Here is a 19,281-nt window from a genome sequence, read left to right as displayed (position 1 = left end):
CTACAGGACATTTGTTTGGTTTATTACTTTAGGGAACTTAGGCAGTATTGCCCAGAATTTTTGCCTTAGTTTCAACAGTAGATAGCTCGCTCAGTTTGATGAATGTGACCTTGGAATGCATACTTGAAAAACCCCAACATACATCTACAAACTTGGAGGAGTTGGATTTAGCAAAGTGAGTGCACCGAAGGTAGATGAAAGACACATTTTCTAGAACTTCAAGTGGCTAGGCACGAAAGATATTAGTATAGGTTCACTTGGCAAGTCTACAGGTTTAGTCAGGACTCTGATGAGGACAGAGGCATGAACGTGTAAGAAAAGCTTAGGGTAGGTGTGTTTTCACAGGGATAGTGCATAGGTAGATGGCAGAGAGTAAAGGTAGTATGGATACACATGCCATCACTTCATCTTCACATACGGATTCAAAGTCATTGGCACCACACTCACCCTGATAATGAATTACTCCCTCACTCAAATAAACAGATTACTCTAAAACATACAGAACACAGTCTCCTCCCTCAACATCCCAACACGCACACACCCGGCACCTGAAATAGTTTCACGTTCAAAGTCTTACACAGCATTGGTCCAGCATAACTCAATATTGCTTAAGATTTCAGAAACTTTCCAGATACCTTTGCTCAGCATAGGCAGCACCAGAGCAAGGAGAATAGACTTCTCCTAATTGGCTCCAAAAGGGCACAATGACCTGCCTCCACACATATTCACTGTCTCTAAAATTAGTGTAGTTCACTGGAAGCTGAACACTTAGCTCTTCAAATAGGTAACTCCGTGGATCACCCCGACTGCTCTTGCATTGGGACGAGGATAGCCTCTTGAGTGCATTTTACAAAAAATTCATACCATTACAGAGAACTCTGCACCCAACGCTACACGTATGGGTAAAAAGTTTGCCGTGCTTGTCATGTTCATCCTCCATCAGAAATTAGTAGATGTTCAGTTTGCCGTATGATAAGTGCATTCCAGTCACAGCACTGCACACAGCAGTGAATGAGACATATGCTACATTCTCATGGACTTCATAAATTATGATGTACTCTTTCAGGCACTTCGGCAGTATTACCCAGCAAGTTTGCCTTAGTTTCAAAGGATATATATGCTCATTAAGTTGCGAAATGACACCTCCGAGGCATACTCAGACACCCCCAACTTCCACCCACAAACTGGAAGGAGTTGTATATACCACAATGAGTGCACTAAAGATGCATGGAAGACATGTTCCCCCAGCCTCATGTGTCTGTCTTGGGAGCCATTAGTAAAGGTTCACTAGGCATGCGCTCTGTAATGTTCAGAATGAAGGCAGTTATTTGACAGGTGGTAAAAATGTAGTCAAACTGATTCTGTCCTGTGGCTTATCAATGTGATGGGGCATTGCATGGTGGTGGTATGTTGATGTGAGTGCACTGATCTGTTGGATTGGGCCAGTGGCCGGTGGTATGACAGTCGTGTATAGTGCGTGAATGATGTGTGAATGGTCCATAGAGCAGTTGGTGCTTTGACGTAGCTTTATGGTTCACCTTCAGAAGTCTTGGTTTCAATATTAAGATATTTTGATAATTATTTTTACTTTAAAGCTAGCATTTCTGGAGGTACTAAAACCAACCAGTGTAAGTGGTGGATTAACTTAATAAAAAGTAGTAACAGATTTATATCTGTGGCGGTAAGGATACTCCATCGCAAAGGCAACAGATTATTCTTACCCAGAAGATAATGGTCTGGCCGCCCCATATTTATTTGGACGGAACATTTGTGTAACCGTGGGAAAGACTAATTCATTTGTGGTATGGTGGCATCCCTCCCATGTCCTGGCTTACTAAGGGCCATCTGCAGCTGACCTCTGTGTCTGCCCCCCTAATTTAGATATGCAGATATACAGGTCAGTTTTCACTGCCCGTCACCATTTGGAAAACCATGGTGTTAAGGGCAGTGCTAACTATCTGATGCCTCCCTTGCCATTGGAGATAACTCCCAGGGTGAGATTGGCATTTTGTTTTCAAAAAGAAAATCTGACTTCAGGATTTTGTTTTAACATTTTTGTTTTTTATTATTTGCTGCTCCCTCATGTTGAGGGAGTAGTGCATCAAACATAAAAATGCACTGATAGGAACTGTTTTTCCTGTGGCTCCTATCAATGTCTTTGAATTTACTGCCAGCTTGGCGGTCATTTCTGAATTTGGCAGGTGGAGTAGCCTCAGTATGGCTGAAATTAAGTGTTTCACTAGGGTGATGACGTTTTTTTTATCAGCCAAAATGTAAAGTCCTTACTAAGAACTCCTTGTTTTTTATTCCATTATAGCTAGCTGTGGAATTTGGTCTCTAGCTCAGCGGGCACCAAGGAAAACCTTCACATTTTAAAAAAAACAAGACAAACAGAGGATTACAAGGTTGGCATGAATTGTCTGACTCTCACCAGGTAAAATTATCCAGAAGCCCTTGCAAACATCACACTTTGTTAAGAAACACACATTTTTATCACATTTCTGTGATGGAAAGACATGCAACCTGCAGGGAAGCACAGTTTCCTTAGCATCCTCAGTTCCACACATGTCCTGATAAGAATCGCACCCCACTTGTGTGTGTGGTCCAAAAGAAAATGACACAAAAGGCTACAAATTGCTATGTTGAGAGCTGAGCTGTGGCAGCACCCATGCAAACCTACGAACCACAGATGTTTTTGACAACTAGACAACCAAGGGAGTTTGGGGTGGTGTGCGTTGCATGGATTCCAGAAGGTTTTCTTATCCACAATGCTCTACAAACCTCAAACTGTAACTCACAAGTTTTCCTTCCATTATTACTGTCACTCTGAATAACCCCCTTTGTGCCGATAAAATCACTGTCTCAGTTGTGTGTCTGGGTCTAGTGCCCGCTAAAGGAACGGCTCAAACCAAGGTCAATGGGAGCCCTCTCCGGGGGACTTCCATTGACCTTGGTGTGATCTGTTTCTGAAATGGGCACTACGCCTTCCCACATAAGTGAGGTACTATTTTTACAGGAGAATTGGGGGAATGTCTGGTGGAAGGAAGTTTGTGTCTCCCCACAGATTACAAAACTTTCCTTCACAGAAATGTGAGGAAATGTTTTTTGAGTCAAAGTTTGGAGTTTGCAAGAGATTCTGGGTAAAAAACCTGGTGACAGCCACACAAGTCAGACAACCCTGTATACCCCTAGGTGTCTAGTTTTCAAAAATCTACAGGATGGATTGCTTTCCCTAGGTCCCGGGTAGGCTAGGCTCCAAAATCTACTGCTAGCCATTCTCGAAAAAGGGTCAGTTTTCGGTAGAAAAATATGATGCATCCATGTTGTGTTTTGGGCCGTTTCCTGTCACTGGCAGTTGTCCTACCTGACACAAGCAAGGTGTCATTTTTATTGGGAGGTGTGGGGGAGTGCTGGGTGGACAGGTGTCTGTGGCTCCTCACAGATTCCAAAACTTTCCATCAAAGAAATGTGAGAAAATATGCTATGTAGTCAAGGTTTTAGGTTTGCAAGGGATTCTGAGTAAACAGAACCTGTCGAGAGCCATGCAAGTTAGCCCACACTGGATACCCTTAGGTGCCTAGTTGTACAGGTTTGCTATGTTTCCCTAGTTGCCGGCTCAGCTAGGGTCCAAAATCTAGACCTACCCATATTGGAAAAAAAGGGTACATTTTCAGTGGAATAATGTTATGCTTGATGTTGCGTTTTGGGTGTCTCCTGTTGTGGGCACTAGGCCTACCCACAAAAGTGCAGTACCATTTTTATCAGGAGACTTGGGGGAATTCTGGGTGGATAGTAGTTTCGGGATTCCCACAGATTCTGGAACTTCCCATCACAGAAACCTGAGGAATATGCATTTTTAGGCAAAGTTTGAGGCTTGCAAGGGATTCTGGGTCAAACAACATGGTGAAAGCCACACAAGCCAGTCGACCCTAGATACCTCTAGGTGTCTAGTTTTCACAAATGTGCATATTTGCTAGGTTTCCATAGGTGCCTGTTGAGCTAGAGTCCAAAATCTAGACCTACCTACATTGGAAAAAAAAGAGTCAGCGTTCAATGAGAAAATTGTTATGCATCCATGTTGCGTTTTGGGCATTTCCTGTTGCAGGCACTAGGCGTACCCAAACAATTGAGGTGCCATTTTTATTGGGAGACTTGTGGAGTACCTATAGGATAGAAGTTAGTGGCTCCTCGTAGATTCTAGAATCTCCCATCACATTAGAAGGGTCCAAAATCTACAGCTACCCACACCCAAAAAAAGGGTCAGTTTTCGGTGGAAAAATGTGATGTGTTCATGTTGCATTTTGGGCCATTTCCTTTCGCTGGTACTAGGCCTACCCACACAAGCCCGGTACCTTTTTATCATGTGATGTTGGAGAAGGCTGGGTGGACAGATGTCTGTGGCTCCCCACAGATTCCAGAACTTTCCATCAAAGAAATGTGAGGAACATGTGTTTTAGTCAAAGTTTGAGGTTTGCAAGGCATTCTGGGTAAAAAAAACTGGTGATAGCCACACAAGCCAGCTGACCCTGGCTACCCTTAGGTGCCTAGTATTCAAAGATGCGCAGGTTTGCTAGGTTTCCCTAGTTGGCTTTGAACTAGGGTCCAAAATTTAGAGCTATCCACATTGCAAAAAGAGGGTCAGTTTTCAGAGGAAAAATGTGGTAGGTCCATGTTACGTTTTGGGCCGTTTCCTGTCGTGGGTACTAGGCCTACCCACACAAGGGATGTACCTTTTTTATTGTGAGACTTGAGGAAAGGCTGGATGGATGGCAGTTTGCAGCTCTCCACAGGCTTCAGAACTTTTAATTGCAGAAATGAATGGGAAATGTGTTTTTATAACCAAAGTTTGAGGTATGCAAGGGGTTCCTAGTCAAAAATCCTGGTGAGGCCCAAGCAAGCCCTGCCTCCCTGTATACCCCTAGGTGTCTAGTGTCTAGTTTGCAAAAATGTACAGGATGGGTAGGTTTCCCTAGTTGCCAGCTAAGCTAGGGTCCAAAACCTACGGCTACCCACACTGGAAAAAAGGGTCAGTTTTCGGTAGAAAAATGTGATGGGTCATGTTGTGTTTTGGGTTGTTTCCTGTCACAGGCACTGGTCCTACCTACCAACGTGAGGTACCATTTTTATCGGGAGACTTGCAGGAATGCCGGGTGGACAGATGTTTGTGGCTTCTCACAGATTCAAGAACTTTCCTTCACAGAAATGTGAGGCTAATGTGTTTTTTAGTCAAGGTTTGAGGTTTGCAAGGAATTCCGGGTTAAATCTGCAAGTCAGCCCACCCTGGATACTCCAAGGTGTCTAGTTTTCAAGCACATACAGGTTTCCTGCCAGGTGATCTAGGGTCCAAAATCTGGAGCTATCCACAATGGAAAAAAGTCTGACTTTGGTTTTTTATTTTTTAAAATTAAAAAACAAAATGATGGACGGCTCCATCGTGTTGCTGGAGTCATGCATCAAATGTAAAAAGGCATTGACAGGAACCACTGTTTCTGCAGCTCCAATGTTTTTGAATTAACTGTCAGCTTGCCAATCATTTCTAAAATGGCTGTCTATTTCTCACAAATGTATAGGTTTGCCAGGTTTCCCTAAGTGACGCCTGTGCTAGGGTCCAAAACCCAGAGTTACTCAAATTGGAAAAAAGGGTCAGTTTTTGGTGGAAAAATGCAATGCATCCATGTTGCATTTTGGGCCATTTCCTGTCACAGGCACAAGGCCTACCGACACAATTGAGGTACCATTTCTACTGGTAGACTTTGGTAAATGTCTGCAGGATGGAAGTTTGTGGTTCCTCACAGATTCCAGAACTTTCCATCACAGAACACTTGTTAAAGGTTAGAATAGTAGAACATTTGTTATTACCAATTGGATTCTGCTCCATTTGTGCCTTTCAAATGTAAGCCAGTGAATAAGAAAGAATACATTTTGAAAAATGTATTCTAAACTGTACGCTAGTGCAGGAACCCACAAATTCAGAGATGTACAAATAACCACTGCTTATAGACTCCTTAACGTATGCCCATTTCAGAAATACATGGTGTTAGACCTGACAGCCTTATGGTGGGCAGCCCCCAACTTTTTGCTTGCCTCCCTCCACTGTTCTGACCTGTTTTTGCTGGTTTTAGGACTCTGCACACATTACCACTGCTAACCAGTGCTAAAGTGCATGTGCTCTCTCCCTTAAACATGGTAACATTGATTCATTCCCAATTGGCCTATTTGATTTACTTGTAAGTTCCTAGTAAAGTGCACTACATCTGCACAGGGCCTGTAAATTGAATCCTACCAGTGGACCTGCAGCACTGGTTGTGTCACCCACATAGGTAGCCCCTTAACCATGTGTCAGGCCTACCATTGCAAGGCCTGTGTGTGCAGTTTCACTGCAACTGCGACTTGGCATTTAAAAGTATTTGCCAAGCCCTTAACTCCCCTTTTTTCACATATACGTCACACCTAAGGTAGGCCCTAGGTAACCCATAGGGTAGGGTGCTCTCTAGGTAAAAGGCAGGACATGTAGATGTGTGTCTTATATGTCCTGGTAGTGGAAAACTCCTAAATTTGTTTTCCACTACTATGAGGCCCACTCCTATCATTGAATAGCATTAGGACTATCCTCATATACTGTTTGAGTGGTAGATTCTGATCAGAACGGGGTAACCAGGTCATATTTAGTATGGCCAGAATGTTAATAAAAATCCTGCTTATAGGTAAGGTTGGATTTTATCTTACTATTTTAGAAATCCCACGTTTAAAAAGTGAGCATTTCTCTATACTTAAATTCCTTCTGTGCCTTACAGCCTGTCTTCAAGCCACGTCTGGGCTGGGCTGGTTGATGGCTTCCTTGCGCATTTCACCCAGATAACCACAAACACAGGAAGCTCAGTCACACCTGCACTCATCTGCATACTGAATGGGTCTTCCTGGGCTGGAAGGGTTGAGGGCCTGACACTTACATTTCAAAGGCTGGTGGCCTGCCCTCACACAATGGACTGCCTAACCTCCTTCTGGGACCCATTGATATGTAGGTAAAAGGCAGGGCATGTACATGTATGTTTTATATGTCCTGGTAGTGGAAAAGCTCCTACATTCGTTTTCCACTACAGTGAGGCCTGGTCCTTTCATAGACTGGCATTAGGACTGCCCTCATACTTTTTGAGTGGTAGATTCTGATCTGAAAGGGGTAACCAGGTCCTATTTAGTATGGCCAGAATGGCAATGGAAAATCCTGCTTATTGGTGAGGTTGGATTTTATATTACTATTTTAGAAATGCCACTTTTAGAAAGTGAGCATTTCTCTGCACTTACAATCCATATGTGCCTTACAGCCTTCCTCCAATCAATGTCAGGGCTGCGCTGGTTGACAGCTTCCTTGTACATTTCACCCACAAGAACAGGACACTCAGTCACACCTGCACTCATCTGCATACTGAATGGGTCTTCCTGGGCTGGAAGGGTGGAGGGCATGACACTTAAATTTCAAAGGCTAGTGGCCTGCCCTCACACAATGGACAGCCAACCCCCCTAATCAGACACTGGCATACAGACCTCTACTGAAAGGGAACTTGTGCACTTTAAAACCAGTCTTTGAAGTCTCCCCCACTTCAAAGGCATTTTTGGGTATATAAACTGGGTCCCTGACCCCACCAACTCAGACACTTCTGGACCTGAACCTGCAACCTGTCATGAGGAACTGCCTGACTGCCCAAAGGACTCATCTGGACTGCTTTGCTGAGAAGGACTGCTGCCATGCTGTTGCCCTGCTGCCATGTTGCCCTCTGACTTTGCTGAGAAGTGCTCTCCAAGAGCTTGGATTAAGCTTGCCTCCTGTTTTCTGAAGTCTCAGGGCCAAAAATCTTCATCTCTTTAGGAAACTCCTTGTGTGCTGAAATTCAACGCACAGCCTGCTGTAAACAATGCTCAGCTGTTTTGCAAGCGAGACATCGCAGCACAGTCGAACCGGAACAATGCAGCCCGACTTCCTGAGTGAAGATTCAAAGCAGTGCCTGCCTTGCGACAGAAACGTTTACGCACAGCCCTACTGGATCGACTCACAGCTGAACCAGAACAACGCAGCTGATTCCCTGAGTGGAAAATCGACGCATGACCTGCCGTTAGACAGAAAATATGACGCATTGCCCTACCGGATCGATGCAATGCCTGTGATGTCTTCGAGCGCGCCCAGGATTTCCCAGCATCATCCCTGGGTGTCAAAAAGATCCCCGCATTGCAGTGAGGTACCAAGACTGCACACCAAAAAATTACGCAAGCCCCTTGCAGTGTGGAAAGAAACAACGCATTGTGTGTGCCGCGTCAGAAAATCCGACACACACCATACATGTCCGTGTGTGTTATTTTTGACGCAAACCAGGTACTTTGTGTAATGAAGAGACAACTGTTGATTTCCAAGATTTCAGACTCTTTTCTCTTGCAAAAGTGATATCTCAACTTGTGCTTATTGAATCTTTATCAATTTGACCTTATTTTAACTAGATAAATATCCTATATTTTTCTAAACCTGTGTGGTGCATTTTTGTGATGTTTCCACTGTGTTACTGTATGATTTATTGCACAAATACTTTACACATTGCCTTCTAAGTTAAGCCTGACTGCTTATTGGCAAGCTACCAGAGGGTTGGCACAGGATAATTTGGATTGTGTGTGACTTACTCTTACTAGGATTATGGTCCCTACTTGAACAGGGGTGTATACCTCTGACAACTAGAGACCCCATTTCTAACACATGGGTTACCTTGATACCCATTTTTCCCGCCACCTATTTCACTAAATGTATTGGTCTATACTTGTACTCAATGAAAATCCATCATACAGTGCAGCTCAGTTGTTGGCTCTGGGTACCTTGAGTTCTTAGAGAACTTACAAACCATGCATAGCCCTGCATCCAGAAGGGTCTAACAGACATAGTGGCATATTGGTTTTGTAAATGGCCCATCATGATAAAATGTTACAGATGAAACTGTTGTTACAAAAGGCAGTTTTTTCTACTAATTTTCAATATTTCTTTATTTCAACAGTTACTTTCCTTGAGAAAACCTTGAGGGATCTACACATATGACCCCTTGCTCGATCCAGAATATTGTCTACTTTTCAGAAATCTATAATGTTCCTGCATCACTCTAGGGTTTCACACTGATTTCCACCACAAACTGGAAGTAGATTGAGTGCATATAAAAGAGGAAACATGGGCTACTGCTTTGAAAAATGCCAAAACTATGTAACAAAACAGGATGTTTTGATTCAGCTCTGCATGTTCTTGAAAGCTGGGAAGATGGTGACTTTAGTAAAGCAATCCGTTTGTTGGTGGCATTTTTACAAACAAAACACACACAACTGGAGCAATTGTCTCTATTTTTCTCAAAAAATTCAAAACTTTGCTATATTTTAACTTAGTACCCTCCAGGGCAATTTGCAAACCTCAGGTCCCTTTAGAATCCCAAGGATGTTGGAAAAAAGTATGCAAATGTGGTGTGAATACCTTATGTGGAAAAAACATTATGGACCCCTAAGTGCGAACTACTCCCAGGTAGGCAAAAAAAGGCTTCAGCACTGGGGGGGGGGGTTTGCGGGGTGACAAGGGCTACCTGCAATGGGGTTAAGCCACAGATAAACTAGTGGGACCTCCTGGCTACTAACAGAGGGTAAATACACACACACATACATGTTTGCTTAAAATGCTAAAATGTGTTTAGTTCCTAGTGACAGTCACTACTAGGTAGTTATAGTTTGGACCATGTTTCCATCGAAAAATAGTTTTTGACTTGCCTATATCTTTGGCACAGTTTGACAAATCTTCACAAAATTTTCCCAAAAAATTTGTCCAGTTGATTTTTTTTGTGCACAGAAATTTTTGGAGTGATCCGTCAAGTAGGGGCCAAGAAAAGGGGGTCAAAAACCTTGTGTTTCCCATGTTAATTCCCATAGGAACTTTAAACAAGTCTACAGCCCGAACCACTGGATAGAAGTCCACCAAATTTGGCAGAAAGCTAGGTTTCGGTACACAGATAATACAAATTTGTGTATCTGAGGTTGCGAATAATTGGTGAAAATTAAAAAAAAATTGCAACTGTGCATGCAAATAGAAGCACTGTAATTGGCTGGCCACAACCTGAACAGAAAGTTGCAACTGCCCTTTTAAGGTATCAGGACATGGTCCATGGTACTGAAAAACAAAATGAAAAGCATAATATTCATGATCAATTGATATTAATCACAAGTAAGCAAAACAAAATGTTTTTAATTCACAGACGCATTCGTACACTAATTCATTTACTTACATATGTGCTCAGAGACTCATGCACCCACTCAGAACCACTCAGACTCACACCCACTTTCAGACCCACTCAGATGCTCATGCATCCACTCACAAACCCGCTCAGACCCTCATGCATCCGCTCACAGACCCACTCAGACACTGACGCACCTACTGACAGACCCACTCAGACACTGACGCTCCCATTCACAGACCCACTCAGACCCTCACGCACTAACTCACAGACCCACTCAGGCACTCATGCACCCAATCAGACCCTCCACAAACCGACTCAGACCCTCATGCACCCACTAACAGACCCACTCAGACACTGACGCACCCATTTATAGACCCACTCAGATACTGATGCACCCACTCAGACCCTCACACACTCACTCACAGACCCACTCAGACCCTCATGCACCACCTCACAGACCCAGAGGGATGCTCAGGTACCTACTCAAAGACACACTCAGACCCTTATACACCCACTCACAGACACACTCAGACACTAACGCATCCACTCAGAGACCCTCTCAGACCCTCATGTACCCACTCACGGAACCACTCAGACCCTCATGCACCCACTGTCACACCCAGACAGACACTGTCACACATAGACACCCTCTCACACCTATTCTCAAACGAAGAGCGACAGACAGTTCAGTTGTGCATGGTGCATGTTTGGGTGGTTAAGGGGGTTGGCCACAGGCCGCCAACCCCGGCTGCACATGGCTGAAGGTTGTGTGCAGCGCTGGTTTGGGTAGTTATCAGGTGTTGGCCTTCGGCCGTGCACAGCATCAGGTTGGATAATTACATAGGTTGGACTGCTCGGACCTAGCCACAGGCCAGGACCTGTTGTCAAATCCTGCTGTGCACGGCCAAAGGTTAGGTTGTTATGGGGGTTGGTTGCAGGACCTGGCCATAGGTGATGGTTGAATTAATGTAAAGTAATGAAAATTACTATGCGTTAAAAATTATAGTTAGAAAATAGTTTTAGAAAAAATAGAAATTCACTTAAAAAAACAAAGGCTACAGGTACGTTGTAGTTAGACTCACATTTTAAACATACAAAACCATTGAAATTCACCTGTAATTGTTAGAGTTATCTAAAGTAACTATAACTCGTCCCCTAAGGTAACTATAACTTGCAACCTTGCCATGCACTGCTAATTACCTCACGAATGATGGCACTCATGACACCTTTGATAACAGCATTGAACATATTAATGTCATATTTGCAGAAAATGTTTTGATGAAAAAAACTGTACATGGCGAGAGCGTGGGATACTTGAGATAACTCTAACTAAAAGTGAATTTCTATTGTTTTGTGCATTTAAAATGTGAGCCTAACTATAACATTCTTGTAACCGTTGTTTTTTTAAGTCAATATATATACATGTACATTTAGATAGCAATAAACACACATACATACAAAGTCAGAGTTAACAATTTTAACCAATTAATTCTGCTTTGCAATGTACCATGGTAAGACTAATTCAACTGCGAGGCAAGATTCAGTGTGACAGAGAGAGAAATAGGGCAAAGGAGATCGGAAATGCATAATGGAAATATAATAACAGGATGGGAGAGAAAAAGTAGAAGATATAGTTGACAGGTGGAATGCAAAGAAAGAGAAAGGCTGGAAGAAGAATAGAGAAAACAGGATGGTCAGAAATAATGGAACGAAAGATGGGATGCGAGAGTGAGGAAAGAGATATAAAGCAACGGAAAAGGGAAATTTGAGTGTATAGAGAGAAATGCTATGCATAAATAGGGAGGGCTAAGAGGCAAAAAGGAGAATGGGAGCAGTTAGTAAGAGGAAAGGGAAATATATTGGAATGAGAAAATAGAAAACCGAGAAAGGTTTGGAGAGGAAAAGAGAAAAATATGAACAAGACAAATAATTAAGGAAAAGGATGGGAAGCAAGAGGCAAGAGTAACATATGGATAAAAAGGGAGGGAGAGGTTGTAACAAAGAGCAATTGTAGGATGAAATGAAGAGGGCAACCAGAAAGGAACAGTGATATGCTTTGAGGTTTGGCAGAAAGGGGGATGAAAAAAGGCAGGAAAAACATAAGATTGAGTGAGAGGGATGGTGGAAAAGAGAGGGGGAAGTATTGAGGGAGGTGAGAGAGTTAAATTAAGGAAGGACAAGAGGGATACAGATAGGAACTGAGAGACCTGTAATTAAGAGGTGCCTGGGGTGCACTGAGCCTCAAAGGAGTGAGGTGCTTGCTACCCAAATTATGGCTGCCTTTAATAGAGATCTTAGGTGCAAGTGTGCCTGCTTTTTTTCTTGCATTAGACCTTCACATGACACCCTTGCTAACCTAGTGCTTTACACTGTAAGAAAACACATTCTCACTGGAGGAGATGGAAGCCTGATCCCAACTGGGCTATATACATACAGTGTGATTTTCAAACAAAATGCCTTACATGCTTTGGGATAAGCATTGGCCAAATGATGCAAAGTCACAAGAATTAACTGTCTAGCCTGTATCAAAGCTCAAAGATAACACAAGTTCAGACTGCAAGGTAAACATGCAGGGTGTGTGTTTCCAAGTCTTGGGTACACAGCGAGCCCTGCAGCTCTCAGACTCCTAAAACCTAACATCACTCATAAGGTCTACAGTGTCCATCCCTACCTGGTGTATAGGCATGAGGTCCCAAAGCAATGTGCCAAGGTGCCGAAAAATGTATCCACCTGCCAGCAAGAGACTCTAGGGTGAAAGAAAACAAAAAACATAGGCCCTCATTACAACATTGGTGGTAACTACCGCCTACCGCCACAGTGACGGGCGCCAACATACCGCCGCCGTGGCTACCAGCCATCTACGCGTATAATGACTGCCAACGGTTTTCCGCCAGAATGCTGGTGGAACACCGCAGACTGTCATGACGGCCGATGGCGGAAAGGCGGTGCTGCTGACAGCCGCACCGCCACGCCAGCAAAACACCGCCAACCGTATCATGAGCAATGCTACGGCCTGGTAGTGTTTTGCTGGCGGACGCTGCTGCTGACAGCAGCACCGCGGACCCTCTCCAGACGGAGGACCCCCTGTAAGCAGGTAAGTCGGGTTTTCCGACCAGAGAGGGGGGTGGGGGATGTTGTGTGTATGTGGGGGGGGGGGGGGTGTATGTTTTAGTGTGCGTGCATGCGAGTGTGAGTCACGTAGGATGCATGCGTGAATGAATGATTGTGAGTGTTGTGTGTTGTGAATGCGTGTGTGTGACAAGGTATGTCAGTGTGTGTTGCGGTGTGTGGGTATGTGTCAACATCAGGGCAGTGCTCTACGGGCGACTAGAATGCAAAAACCCAACAATTTCAAGCTAACATAATTCATGCATTGTGCTGATATGATGTTGTTTAACCTTTTGCATTGCAGAGTTTAATCTTAAAGACTTATGTTCATCATGCATATAAATACTGTTCACATGCCATGTACTGCTGCAGGTTTTCAGACTGTGTCAGGGTGTGGTCCCCTTCCAGGGCCTTCTAGAAGCTTTCCCTGCAGCATGCCTGGGTGTGGTTTATGGGCTGGGCCAAGACTCTATATAAGTGAGCCAGCCCAGCTCAACGTGCTCACTATTCAGAGGTCCCGGTGCAGAGCAGCAGCAACTTCCTGAGCTCCTGTTCCGGTGGCCTAATTTGATCCTCCAGGCCTTGCCCTTTTCACTCTAATTGGTGATCCTAGATCAGGGCGGTGAGACTGAGGTCGGGCTGGGCCCCTGACCCTGTTATGGAAGACTCTCGAGTTCTTGGGCCTAATCTTTGCATGATAAACAATTTTACTCTTGTGCGTGTGAATGTGCGCTTTGTCGTTTCGTAGCATTTGCATGCTGATACTCGAATCGGCAAGACGCTCGATTCTTTGCTTGTGTGTTAACTCTTGATATTCATTGTGCGCTACCATTTTATGGCATTTACAAGGTAGCATTCGAATCGGCAAGATGTTCGATTCTTTTCTCATGCTTAATTCATGTTATTCATTGTGTGCTACCATTCCTTGGCAGTTACATGGTGGCATTCGAATCGGCAAGACGCGCGATTCCTTTTCTTTTGCTTTAACCCTTGATATTCATTGTGCGCTACCAATTTATGGCATTTACAAGGTAGCATTCGAATCGGCAAGACGTGCGATTCTTTTCTCATGCTTAATTCATGTTATTCATTGTGCGCTACCATTCCTTGGCAGTTACATGGTGGCATTCGAATCAGCAAGACGCGCAATTCGTTTTCTTGTGCTTTAATCCTTGATATTCGTTGTGTGCTACCATTCTTTGGCAGTTACATGGTGGCATTCGAATCGGCAAGATGCACGATTCTTTTCTCGTGCTTAATTCATGTTATTCATTGTGCGCTACCATTCCTTGGCAGTTACATGGTGGCATTCGAATCGGCAAGACTCGCAATTCTTTTCTCGTGCTTAATTCATGTTATTCATTCTGCGCTACCATTCCTTGGCAGTTACATGGTGGCATTCGAATCGGCAAGACGCACAATTCTTTTCTCGTGCTTAATTCATGTTATTCATTGTGCGCTACCATTCCTTGGCAGTTACTTGGTGGCATTCGAATCAGCAAGACGTGCGATCCGTTTTCGTGTGCTTTAACCCTTGATATTCATTGTGCGCTAACATTCCTCCGCAGTTACATGGTGGTACTCGAATCGGCAAGACGCGCGTTTCATTTCCTGTGTGTAATTCATGTTACTCATTGTACGCTACCATTTCCTGACATTTATTTGGTGACATTCGAATCGGCAAGCCGCGCGATTCCTTTTCTGTGTTTAAAATCACGGTGTTCATTATGCGCTACCATTTTAAGGCATTTACTTGGTGGCATTCGAGTTGGCAAGTTGCGTGATTTATTTCTCGAGTCTAAACTGTGTTATTCATGGTGCACAATCATTCTATGGTATTTTAATACCCATGTAAAAATCTGCAATGTGCGCAATTCATGTTCCGGCAATTTGAGAGAACAAAAAAGCCAGAGTTCTAGATGTAATGTTGTGTGTTCCTAATATGTTTCTCAAACACAATTCATATGATGATTTAGAAATCATTCAGATTGTTTCCTAATCCTCATGCAAAGGATAATACTTGAATTTGAAAGTTGCATTTAACCTTTCTTGATTTCCTCACAGGTATCCAGTCATCTTGAAGCCATTTTAAGTCTATCCTTAGGTTGTCCATGTTTTCAGAATGACAATGCTTAGAGTCATAGCCTAGTATTGATTCATATGATGTCATCTTGATATTGTGTGTTTTAACCTTTTTGCTTCCTACAGGTCTCCTTCCCAGCTGTTCCTTTCCTAATCCCCTCTTCCCCACTTGGACTCTCTTAGACTCTGTGACAATTCAAATCAGAATATTGGAGCTGTCTTGTGGAGGAAGTGTTGGGAACGTGCACAGACCCCGAGGATCTGGTGACTCTGACAGAATAGTGAGCCCACTAATTATTATCCTCCTGGTCTGTGTATGTTCTCAACATGGCCATACTGGACGAGCTAGTCAAGGCTATCACTCAGCTCCAAGCAGAGGTGGTATCATCAAAAGATTTGGCAACTAGCCTAGCTGAGAGAGTGAGTCAGTTACAGGATAAGTTAGAAAAGAAGGAACAAAATCCCCCAGGTGTGTCTTGGCCAGGTCCTTCTTCTCAGACTTCTGGAGGTAATCCGACAAAAATTTCCCTCAATGTTCCTTCAGCCATTCCTTTAGCTCCCCCAGAACGTTTCTCAGGTGACCCCTTGAAAGCGCAATCTTTCCTGGTTCAAGTGGAATGAGACTTCACCTGCAGACCACATACTTTCCCCGATGCCCAGTCCAAAGTAGCTTTCTTGTTATCATATCTGTCTGGAGATGCAGCTACCTGGACTATTCCTCTTGTGCGTAAAGATAGTACCCTGTTGTACAAATGGAAAAATTTTGTTCGCGAGTTTGAGCATGTTTTTGATCGTAGAACTGTAACACTGTTAGCAGATCGTGAATTATTAGACTTACGCCAAGGGAATCAGTGTCATATTTAGCCAACTTTAATCAGCTGGTCGCTGAGACATCCTGGCCTGAAGAAAAACAAGCGGCCTTGTTCTACAAGGGACTCAAAGAGGAGCTAAAAGATATCCTAGCTCAAATCGACCCGCAACCTACAGACTGTCAAGAATTGATAAACTTTGTCTTGAGGCTTGATCATCGTTTAACAGAACGAAAAGGAACACGCAAAAAGACTGAAAAATATTCCTGGCGTGTTCACGATAATAGAGACTCAAGAACTCCGAAAGAAAGAATGCCGGAACCGATGGAAATTGGAACCATCAGGAGACCTTTGACCAAAGATGAAAAGGACCTACGTAGAAAGAATGGACAATGTCTCTATTGTGGGCGCAAGGGTCATTTTGCCAAAGATTGTCCAATCAAACCAAAGCGCAAACGAGGTCCAGTTCAGAAGGTTGCAGCCAATGCACAAGTCAAGTCGGAAAACTAAAGCACCCAAGATGCAGAGAAGGGTTGCTCTTGGATGTCACAGTGGACCCTTCACAATCTAGACATCTCAAACTGGGAATAAGAGTTCAGGTTAAGAAAAAGGCCTATTTCAAGAAGGCTCTAGTCGATTCTGGGGCTATCGGGAACTTTGTTGACGCCCAATTGGTTTGTGCATGGCGGATCCAATGTATTGAAAAGAAGACCCCAGAAATCATCCAGGCAGTCGATGGAAAACTCTTGACTGGAGGTCCGGTAACTCTTCAGACTGTCCCCTTGTCGGTGATTTGTGAGGATAAGAATCAAAGAAAGAAAGATAAAGAGAAACTCATCCTTGACGTGATCCATGCTCCCGAGTATGGGATTATCCTTGGTTTACCATGGTTAACTCATCACAATCCAGAGATTAATTGGGCAGAACGAAAGGTCGTGTTCTCATCTGCGCTATGTAAAGAACAATGCCTCCAAAAGATTCAAGTATCAAAAGTTTGCAACTCTTACATAGCTACTGCCGCGGAGAAAGAAGTTCAGCTGCCCAAACAGTATTCATTTTAAGAAGATGCATTTGATGAGAAAGAAGCAGAGAACTTACCTCTTCATAGATCTTATGACTGTCAAATTGATCTAGTCCCAGGTGCGATACTTCCCAACTGTCGTGTATATACCCTGTCAGAACATGAAAATCAACATTTACGAAAACATCTAGATCAATTCTTGGAGAATGGTTTCATTCGCCCTTCTAAGTCTCCTGCAGCTTCTCCTTTGTTTTTTGTTCCGAAGGCGAAAGGAGAACTTCGACCTTGTATTGACTATAGGGGATTGAACAAAGTCACCATCAAGAATAAATATCCTTTGCCCCTAATTCCGGTCTTACTGGAGCAAGTAAAGAAAGCAAAAATCTACATGAAGCTTGATCTTTGAGGTGCTTATCATTTGGTCAGAATGAGAGAGGGTGACGAATGGAAAAGAGCGTTCAAGACAAGATATGGCCTTTTTTAATACACCGTCATGCCTTTTGGTCTGTGTAATGCTCCGGCAGCATTTAAATTTTTCTTGAATGACGTTCTTAGAGAATACCTCTACATATTTGCCATAGTCTACATCGATGACATTTTGATCTATTCAGACAATGAAAATGAACATGTCCAACATGTCAAGAAAATTCTTGCAGCCCTTCGAAAGCACCATTTATATTGCAAACTAACCAAGTGTGAGTTTCATGCTACCACAGTTGAGTTTTTGGGGGTTATCCTTACCCCTCAAGGTATGGTGATGGCAGAAAAGAAAGTAAAGGCCGTATCTGATTGGCCCACCCCAAAGACTGTTCGTGATGTACAATGTTTCCTGGGGTTTGCAAATTTTTACCGGAGGTTCATAAATCATTTCTCCCAGACAATGGCTCCAATCACTAAGTTATTAGGAAAGAAGGAGAAATTTGTATGGTCCCCAGAAGCTGACCAAGTCTTTTCCACTTTGAAAGAAGCTTTCTCCACTGCCCCAGTCTTGACTCATCCTGACGCGGATCGACCCTTCATAGTGGAAGCTGATGCTTCAGATGTGGCAATAGGAGCAGTCTTGTCGCAATGAAACAAGGACACTGGTCAACTTCATCCTGTAGCTTTCATGTCTCAGAAGTTGAATGAAGCCGAACAGAACTATGTCATTGCTGAAAAAGAGCTGCTGGCGATTCATGACGCCTTTAAAGAATGGAGACATCATTTGTTGGGTGCCAAATATACTGTCACGGTATATACTGATCATCGCAATCTTCAGTTCATGAGTTCCGCCAGACTTTTGACTCCTCTGCAATTACGCTGGATGCTGCTTTTTGCCGAATTTGATTTTGTGGTAACCTTCCGGCCTGGTAAAGACAATCGCAAAGCTGACGCCTTGTCCCGCCAAGAGTCTACCACGTTGCCTGCAGTTCAAACCTCCAGAGCTATCATTGCTCCCGACAAAGTCCTATGTATCATACAAACTGAAGATTTCTTTGAAGACATCCTCAATTCTTTCACTGTTGAGAAATGGCAGACATGGGCCCAAGCAGATCCAAAAAGGTCAATCAAACAAGGATTACCTTTTCATGACGCTCGTTTGTTCGTGCCCACTACCAAACTTCGCAAGATAGTGTTTCATTGGTTGCATGTTATACCTACGGCAGGTCATCCAGGTACTCCAAAAACTCTTGAATTAATCCAATGCTATTTTTGGTGGCCTACCCTAACAAAAGATGTAAAAGCGATGGTAAACAACTGTGAAGTCTGTGCTCGCACTAAAACGAGTCATTCAAAACCGAAAGGGTTGTTGCATCCACTTCCAACCCAAAGTTGTCCGTGCGTCCGTCTATCAGTGGTTCAACAACATTCAGTAATTCTGGTGCTAGTAGATAGTCTCACGAAATATGGACATTTCTTTGCCTGTAAGAAATTGCCCACCTCCAGTGAACTGGCAACTATCTTGCTGAAGAGAGTGGTTCGTTATCATGGACTGCCAAAAATGATCCTCTCCGATCGGGGGTCGCAGTTTGCCTCCAAT

The 19,281-nt window shown here is 43.6% G+C and overlaps 1 protein-coding gene across 2 annotated transcripts in view; it reads right to left on the bottom strand.

Annotated features, from left to right (window-relative positions):
- SCUBE1 (signal peptide, CUB domain and EGF like domain containing 1) overlaps window positions 1-19,281 on the bottom strand; it is a 2,009,692-nt gene that overhangs the window by 539,856 nt on the left and 1,450,555 nt on the right. Inside the window, exon 15 of one of the 2 annotated variants that reach the window (XM_069228295.1) lies at window positions 12,913-12,987. The exons of the other annotated variant lie outside the window; for it this stretch is intronic. Within the exon in view, the coding sequence (XP_069084396.1) occupies window positions 12,913-12,987 (75 nt within the window). The remainder of the gene's footprint in view (window positions 1-12,912; window positions 12,988-19,281) is intronic. 2 annotated transcript variants of the gene reach the window in all.

This window comes from Pleurodeles waltl, chromosome 4_1, assembly GCF_031143425.1.
Source record: "Pleurodeles waltl isolate 20211129_DDA chromosome 4_1, aPleWal1.hap1.20221129, whole genome shotgun sequence".
NCBI classification, from domain to species: domain Eukaryota; kingdom Metazoa; phylum Chordata; class Amphibia; order Caudata; family Salamandridae; genus Pleurodeles; species Pleurodeles waltl.
This window is presented reverse-complemented; position numbering and strand designations above follow the sequence as displayed.